Source organism: Phaseolus vulgaris, chromosome 3 (assembly GCF_000499845.2).
Source record: "Phaseolus vulgaris cultivar G19833 chromosome 3, P. vulgaris v2.0, whole genome shotgun sequence".
Lineage (NCBI taxonomy): Eukaryota > Viridiplantae > Streptophyta > Magnoliopsida > Fabales > Fabaceae > Phaseolus > Phaseolus vulgaris.
The window spans coordinates 52,851,287-52,860,344 of record NC_023757.2 but is presented as its reverse complement, the minus strand read 5'-3'; the positions used below and the strand labels follow the sequence as shown (position 1 = coordinate 52,860,344).

Genomic DNA, 9,058 nt, shown 5'->3' with positions numbered 1-9,058 from the left:
TTTATGAAGAGATTTTAACAGAAAATAAAAATAATCAATTTGTCTCAAAAATCAGTTAAATATGATTTTCAACTATTTTTGAAATGCTTTAAACATATTTCATTAAATGATCATAACTTTAATATTAAGAAGATAGATTATAAAATAATTTTTCAAAGAGAAAAAATCAAAGAGTTTTTAGAATATTTTTTATAAAATACTAATATACTCTTCATTCTTTTATGTTTTTATGTTATTGTGTTGTAAACAATTTCAGATAGTTTCTGAAGTCGGTGTTTTTTTTTTAAAGATTGTGTGTTCTTAGATCAATACTCTTAGATTGTCTTGTAATCTAGTTTTAATTCCATTAATCTAGTTTTAATTCCATTAATCTAGTTTTAATTCCATTAATCTAGTTTTAATTCCATTAGTGATTTCTCATAACCCTTTATCCAAAAATATTTTGGATTTAAATTTCTGAAACACATTTTTTAATTTCTGAAATTTTATCGAGAATACATTTTCAATTTTGTGTTCCGAATTTTTTTTTTCCAGAATGTATTTTTTTAGTTTTGAATTATATTTATTATTCCATATTTTCAAATCCAGAACAAGGGTAATTTTGGAAATTTTAAAAAATGATAGGATCCAGGTTAAAATTGATATGTTTGGCTCACTAGAATAGTGAACAGAAGTGCATATCACCAAGCTCATGCGGAAGGAAAGCGTTAAAAAGTTAAAGCAAGAAAAAAGAGTGATGGTAATATAAGCGTATTTAACCGAGCTCACATTGACTATCCCCACAAAAATTACGTACAAATTAGAACTAAAATAAATAAATAAACAGCACTGCACTGAGGCTCACACTTAAAATGCATTTACAAGCATTGAATTTGAAAGAGGTAGTACAAAAGCAGAATAAAAAGGATAATGGGAAAGAAACATTAGACTGACTGTACACGAAACTTGTTGGCAACATAGAGCAAATGACTAATGTTTGTGGTGGGATAATTTTGCAGTAACTTGAGATTTGAAGTGAAATCACCTGCAAGGAGACGCTTGCGAACGAGAACAAGCATTGCACAGCATACCCGAAGAAGAGTCTCCTGCAGAGTATGTGTTAATTCTCATAGACTTCAACCATAAAAGAACTATGATAAAGTATCCCATTTTTTCTGCTTAAAACTTGCACCAGTTTATGAAATGACTAATATATTTTGTCTTCACATCATCAATCACAGGTAGTATATTTATATTGGAACAGATTGTCAAAGTATCATTGTTTTCTTTTTTGCTGAAACTATGTATGAAGTACTTGGAGGCAGATAAAACAGTTTCAAAATTTAAAGTAGCAAGCACCAACCACCGAAAGCAAACCACTCATTACATGAACAATGCAAAATGGAGAAATTTTATATATTTCCAATAGTTCATTATTATAAGTTATAACAGCCATGTGCCAGGATGAATCTTCATACATTTCCTTTACCATATGACAATGAATTTGGAGTAAAATAAAGTGCAAAGCCATTATGGGAAAAAAAACTAGAACTTTGGAGTAAAATCAGTATAATAGCTGAATATCAGTTGATAACAAAATTGTCCTGGTTTCCTCATCGGTGGTGGCTCACTTGCACTTTGTTAGAACACGATAAATATTTCAGAACATACGAGAAAAGCTATGAATTTTTTCGAGATTTGTGATGGCACTTATATGCACGAACATAAGAAAAATGGGCATGATTTTTATAAAAAAGGATAAGATTGTCCCCACATTACAGAATTTCTTAGCAAGAATGAGAAGAAAGCAAAATAAAAATGTCCAGTGCACCATATTTTTCGATATTAACACTTTATGGTTCTGTGGGCGTTATTGGTAACCGATTATCCCAGATACATATTTTGAGTATCCTTTCTAGCATCCATTTTAACATTATGTAAGATTAAACGGTTATGCGTGCATGCATAATCTATTATGAATATGGCTTACTTTTATTTTTGGTTAACAATGGCATGACAAGGCAGGTGAGGTCACTTCCAATGGAATTTCGAATTATGGTCCATTGCCTCTTATTTGGCAACAATGGCATGACAAGGCAGGTGAGGTTGCATTTGATGTTGTCAAGTTTACTTTTTATATAAAGTTACTTTAAATATGAACTGTACCTGAGGGCCATCAGGATCGCTTAAAAGAGTGTCCCAAATGTGAAGGCTGTCAGCAAAATTGAATTCCTGAGTCAGGAGGAGAGTAATCCATCTAAATGCATAGAATTGAGGATTGACCTGACATCCAACCAAAACTATAAAATGAGCCATTTCTGATAAAAGCACATAGGGGTTGAATCATCAAAAAGTATGCATGCAAAAAGGTATTATGATTATTTAAATGCACTATCACTTAACTAGTTGAGAAACAATAAACAGTATAAAGACATAAACATGAAACAATATAATTGGAAAATTTACAATAATAGTGCAATTTTCACTAGATTTTATCGAATTTGGTATAACTTCAAAAATTATTCAAATAAGTTGTATTTAGAAGCATGACTTCAAAATTATGACTTTTTTTCAAAAATTCATTTTTACAATTTGCTAAATAAGTTGTATTTGCATGCACAATTTCTAATTTTTATACCTTTTAAAGAAGTCTTGCAGTCACATATGATTCTTTGTTGACCTTTTAATATCTAATCATTTGTTTTAAATTTTTTTGAATAAAATATGTTAAATTCAAGTATATGTATGCTTCTGTTTTTGTAACAAAATTTAACACAATTATTTATTTTATTCAATATTATTTATTTTGGGAATGATTTTGTCTTTTAGACAGTGTAAATTTTGTAAAGAAATTATATTTTTTATAATTTAATAGCTTTTTAAAAAGTAAAAAAATTGAAGATTTTTTGCTCAGGTCTTCTTTTTTGTCATTTTGGTATCCTTATTTTTAGTCGATGTGAGATCAACTGTAAACATAACAATAGATATTGCTATCATGCATTGTGCAAATAAATAATTGTTAATAACTAATTATAGTATTAAGAATGAAACTGAAAGGGACTTGTGAGAAGATAGAATATATACTAAAAACTGTCTTACTTTGGAAGTGACCTCAAGATGACGCCAGAGCTCTTCATCATGTTCTCTCAAAAGCTGGGATAATCTCGTAATGGTTGAACGGATTCCCACAACACTATTGTCAAGTTGTTGAACAAAGTTATCTCGTAACCCGCTCAAAAGCTCAACAAAACAAAAGAATGCATCTGCTTCAGCAAAGGCCTGCAAATTATTGATAGGGAACTCTTGAGCAGAGTTAATCAATAATACTATAAATCATGACGGCAATATGAATCTACAATAGTACTCCACCTTATTGCCACCAAAGCAAATTGTTTACAAAAAATCAACATTCCCTTGGTCATATTAATTATTTCGCATACTTTCTATTTTTTTATGTAATCAGGGCAATGCTGTATTACATTTGATTGATAAAATTTCATGTCTCAGTGCCTATAAGTTAGCAATGTTTATTAACTGGTCACACCTGAATTTTGATTTGCCATTGTTGTCCCTTTCTTATTCATACAGTGCATCTAATCAGATAAGAATAAGAAAGGAAAAAATACTTGGCTTTCGTGGATAAGCACTTCTTCAAATGAAATTTGCAAAACAAAAAGAAAAAAATAAATTTTAATCAATTCGTCTTTAGAAAACACATACAATCTAATGAATGCACTACAGCACCATCAAGTGCAGAGCGTGGATCACAAACACGTACAATAACAGAGAATGAAGGGTTTGATAATGTATTCCAATGACAGATCATATAATGAAAAACTAGAAGATTAGAAGAGTTTTTCATATATACTCACTGCATTTTCCTCATCTGGATCATTTTTGAACACGTAGAAGAGAGGAGCCAATAACTCATTCATCCCTTGCACATATCTTACACCTGGGTTTAACTTCGCAAAAATAATTAATACATTCTTCAAAGCCTCCTGGAAATGCCCCCCAAGAAACAGTGTAAGACAAAAAAATAAAAAGTATTTGAATTTCAAGTTTGAATGAATTCTAAGACAAATAAAGTTAAAACCTGATTAGATTTTGCAAATTGGGAATCACCAGAGAAAAAATGCATATCAGGATGAGTGCGCTTTACATCTCGATCAATTTGATCTATGATCTCTGTATCCTGTAAAATGCAAAATAGAAGATTTGCTTCACAACAGCCTTGGCACAAATTATTATAATGTATTAGCATGAGACTTATAAAATTGTGTTGCAGTAAATAGACAACTGGAATTCACTAAAGATTAAATAAATATTGACAGCAGCAAGACCATTGGTTCTGAGGTAACAAATCTACTTTCACAGTTTCACAGAGACATGTCAATATTGGAACAAATAGATCACATCGTAATCCTATACTCTTAACTTTAGAGAAGCATCTCACAATAGACAATGTGATTGTCATTACAGATCAGGCAAATGTGATCAATCCACCTTTCTTTGGTAAAGGAAGCTTCATGAAGAATAGTTTTAGTTCTCACTTGTCACCCATATATCTAAAGTTAAAAGTGTCGTGAACAGATGCATCATGAGACAATATTGATGGAATATTTGCAGCATTATCAAAATGCATTGTAATATTTACAAAGCTTTTGTTGCAAGAGTACTACGCCATGCACTTTCATTAATGACAATCAAGTATTGTTGTGACTCTTTACCATTGTGACTCTTTATCTAAATGTAACTTATTGTAGTTTAAGAGTCACTTGTCTATCTATAAATATAACTTTATATGCTGCAGAAATGTGAAAGAGAAAACACAATTATTCAGACCAAAAAAGTGTTCTCCTTGTTCTATTTTTCAGCAAACATTCTGGCATTCCAATAGTCCACTATATAATTCCGTAGGTGTTTTGAGACTTTCACAACACCTCTAGAATACCAGCAGCAGCAGCAGTTTTAAGCTGAGAGATATACGATGATTTTCACTTTAAATTGTAAATACTAGAGCACTTTTGCATTATACCTGGAAAAATTGATTCCATACACTGGACTTCCCAAGACTCAAAGGATGTTCCCCATGAGTGATTTCTGATCTAGAGAGCAACGCCCTCGCACAGTCAGCATCATCGGTATCACAAATTGCTGAGTTGTACATCTTCCTTGTGATTTCTGACTAGCTAGCCACCAAAACATTCAGAGAGCCAAATAGATAAAGCAAATAGAATGGAATATATAATAACAATCAATCGCTAATTCTACAATAATAGCACTTGAACACACATGCACCATACCAATACCACTTGAACAGATGAATCCTATCAATGTAACAAAGAGAGAACCAATTAAATTACAATAGAATTCAAAAATTTAATGTAACTGTTATAACTATAGAAACAAGGAGCAGATCCTATATCATTAACAATATCATGATTATTCTGTATGCACTATTAGGTACGTTTTTTTATTCTCATATCATATCTTTATTACTAGAGGATATCAAACCTCTCCTATTTATTGTATTGATTCCTTTTTCTCACTGTAAATAAAGCATCCATATTGTCTAAAAATCACAGTTTCAACTCAATGTCTCTCTCTTTCCTATAGTTTAAGGTACTATCTAGAGCATTTCTCAAAACCGTACTACACCCACAGTCTCTGCAGAATTTTTTTTCCAAAGCTTTCTCCCATCTCTGCAGATAACAATGTTCTCACATCTCCTCCGGCAAGTTTTCTGGCAAAGTTTTCGATGACTACTAGGAATTTATCTATCTCATTGTATATGTGGACAACATTGTTATCATAGGCAACGATAATGAGGATAATGTACAACAAAAACAATATCTTGCTCAAAAGTTCTAGACAAAAATCTTGCATACCTAAGGTATTTCCTTAGTATAGAAGTTGCAAAATTCAAATATGGTTTGGTCATTTTTCAGAAAAAAACATGCTCTCTCGACATTCTAGAAGAAACAAAGATGCTAAATGTTAAGCTTGTGTGGGCACACCAACAGATTCAAGTGTCATACTTGTACCTAACCAAGGAGAACCGTATTCTAATCCTAGGAGATACAAAAATGTTAAATGTTAAGCTTGTGGGCACACCAACAGATCCAACTGTCATACTTCTACCTAACGAAGGAGAACTGTATTATAAGTTGGTAAGCTAAATTATCTCATTGTGACTCGTCCTGTCATCGCCTTTTAAGTAAACCTAGTAAATCAATTTTTGTCTAAAGAATACATAGTTTCAATTCAATGTCTCTCTTTCCTACATAGTTTAAGAGTGACAATAGAGTCCTTAAAATCATCAGTCCTCTATAAGACATAGTTTGTCAAAAGAATCAATGTGATAATTTGCAAAGAAAAGTTACTCAGTCCTACAACTTTAGTTCAACCAGTAAGGCATGTTCCCAGCTTCAACCCTCAATTCTAAAGAAAACAAGGTTAAAGTTAAAGAAAATCAATGAGATCATAACATAAAGGCATCAGAGCTCCGTAACCAACTAACTTACAGGATTCATGAGAATCTCCTCTTTGAATTGTTTGTACTGGGACCTCTTCTTTGCTAACTCAGATGACCAAAGCCCTCTATTCGACGGAAGATATCCAAGCAAAAGCTGTAAACGTCAATAAGTATAAATTACAACAGTGTTTTATAATCTCACATCCCTCTATCGACCTATATAGGAAAACACTCCACACTAACAAAAAGCGCACGAACCAAAACCTTAATCTTTAGCACACTTGACTAGTTTGGTTGGAAGGAAATGGGAATAAGTAGGTCGCATATTTCATTAGTTGGGAAGGAAATGGGAAATGAGAATCCTAGTGAAGAAATCCTCGCTGTCCTAAATAAATCTAATTCGCCTAAAAATCTCAGAAGATGTTTTTACATTCTTTTTCCTTTTTCTCTTAAAAGTCAATTCAAGACTTGCTGCACTCAAACTCATACCAAACAACCACTTGAACTGGAATTAACGATAGTATCAGTCTCATCACACACAAGACACTACAAATAACTAATTAGAATGAACTGCTACCGCATCAACTAAGATACAGTGAGCGTGTGAATCTATGGTCCAATGGCAAATTACATGTGGTAAGCTTGCTCCATTTATGTAATACTATTTTAAAGGTCGTGTTTGAAATTAGTTCTCATTAGTTGATAAACTAAAGTTCTTTACAGTATTAGTGCATGGACATTAACTAATTTTTGAGAAAAAAGAAAAACGACTAAAATAATAATAAAACGAAGAAAATTAACAAAAAAATAGAATGAGAAAGAAACCTAACCTTCCACACAGTAGAGCGTATCCCAGCAGAATCAGGAATACCTTGACACGCGAGACTCCGCAACTCGCTCATATCCACCACCTTTTTCGACAACTAAACCAAATCAAACCATCACAGAATCAATACTCTAGTTAAACACATTGATCAACGAAAGTTCATCGTCATTTTACAAAAGCGAGCGCACCTCGGCCAGCAATTGAGCCTGGCGAGTGATGTCGTAGGCGGTGGGAAAGACGTCGCCGTGATTTTCGATCGGCGAATCTTCGATTATCTGCGTCGGTGGAGGATCTTGGACGACGGGAAGCGGAGGAGGTTGGGAAGAGGTGACGACGGGCGGGGGCAGAGGAGGTGGAGGCGGTTGGAAGGGTTCGGCGACGGTGGAGGGGGGAGGGGATGACGGCGATGAGGACCAGAGAGAGCTGTTGAGCCAATCGGGGACCTTCTTCATTTTGGTGGAGGATTAGGGTTAGGGTTTGTGAATGGAGATGAACAAAGAAGCGCATTGCATTGGTAACATCAACATTGTAGCTGGAGATTGATCACATGATGAACTACCAACTCTGCAATTAACTCTTATTTACTTTCAATCTTAATTTAATCACTAAATTTAACTATTTCAACTTCTTAACAAAAATCATAAATTAGTAATTAATTAATAACTAAATAAATATGTAGGTGGTTGAAATAAATAAATAAATGCAAAAAATTAAAAGAAATTGATAGAGTGTTAGAATGTAAATAATGATTAAGTTGTCCATCATATTTTACTGTCCCCATAATTAAAATATTGTGTACAAATTCTAACTCTTATTTCAAATATTTCTAAAAAATTATTAAATTAAAACTAATTTTAAATATTAAAATAATTAATTATTATTGAACTAAATTAAAAATTATTTTACAAACTAATAAGTATCTAAAATAATTTTTATTAATAATAATAATTTATAAAGTATTTTTTAAATTGGTATTTAATTATTAGTTAGGAAGGTTTTATTTACTAATATTTTATACTCTAAAATATTCTCTAAAAGATTAATTGAAATTAATTTAAAATTTAAAATTAGTACCTAAATCCTCTTAATTAATTTACATATCAATTTAAAAATTATTTTATAAAATTTGTATTATTGATAAAAATTATTTTAGATACAAATAATTATTTTAGTGTCTAAAATAGTATTTAATTTAGTTAATATAGTGACTAATTATTTTTTTCTCAATTTAAATTGTTATTTAATAAATTTCTTTTAGTGAAAATATTATGAGTACATGTCCAAAGGATGTGTCATAACCTAACAAGTTAGGTAAGATTCTTGTCGATCTAATTATTTTTTTTTCATTCAAGGTATTTTTAAAAATAAATTACAAAAACAGATAAAAAAATTAAAAATATTTTTTAAATAAGTTTTTGTTCTCAATTTGAGTTTTATTTTACTTCTCCATACAAATTTCTCAATGTTAAATACCAAGCAAAATATTTTTTTTAAAGAGATCCTTACCAATATTAATTCATGCCAAAATTGATTATTTGTTTTGATACATGAAAAAACAATATTACAACCATGAACATAAGCAACTTAATAAAGAGATTTGGAATATTTAATTTATTACAATAATTAAATATTATAAGAATATATTGATATTGTATATGCAATTCAAAATGATCGCGACGAAAGAATATATTTATATTTATCTATATATGAATAATTATGCATTTTTGTAAATTTTTAAAAATATGTCTTTACATTTGGAAGATTTTTATTTTAAC

General features: G+C 31.0%; 1 protein-coding gene across 1 annotated transcript; it reads right to left on the bottom strand.

The window, feature by feature from the left end:
• Positions 1-734: 734 nt before the first annotated feature.
• LOC137808733 (uncharacterized) lies at positions 735-7,878 on the bottom strand. Its single transcript, XM_068609998.1, has 9 exons — positions 7,472-7,878; positions 7,288-7,380; positions 6,507-6,611; positions 5,018-5,167; positions 4,076-4,174; positions 3,852-3,980; positions 3,079-3,258; positions 2,146-2,262; positions 735-1,085 (listed from the first exon to the last, which is right to left on the bottom strand). Exons 1-9 carry the CDS (start codon positions 7,733-7,735, stop codon positions 924-926), a joined length of 1,299 nt encoding a protein of 432 aa, XP_068466099.1. The 5' UTR covers positions 7,736-7,878; the 3' UTR covers positions 735-923.
• Positions 7,879-9,058: the final 1,180 nt, after the last annotated feature.

Coding starts and splice junctions, on each gene's coding strand:
- LOC137808733 (XM_068609998.1), bottom strand. CDS start 7,735: ATGAAGAAGGTCCCCGATTGGCTCAACAGCTCTCTCTGGTCCTCATCG. Junction 7,381..7,471: donor AGGCTCAATTGCTGGCCGAG/GTGCGCTCGCTT, acceptor GATTTGGTTTAG/TTGTCGAAAAAGGTGGTGGA. Junction 4,175..5,017: donor TATGGAATCAATTTTTCCAG/GTATAATGCAAA, acceptor TGCATTTTACAG/GATACAGAGATCATAGATCA.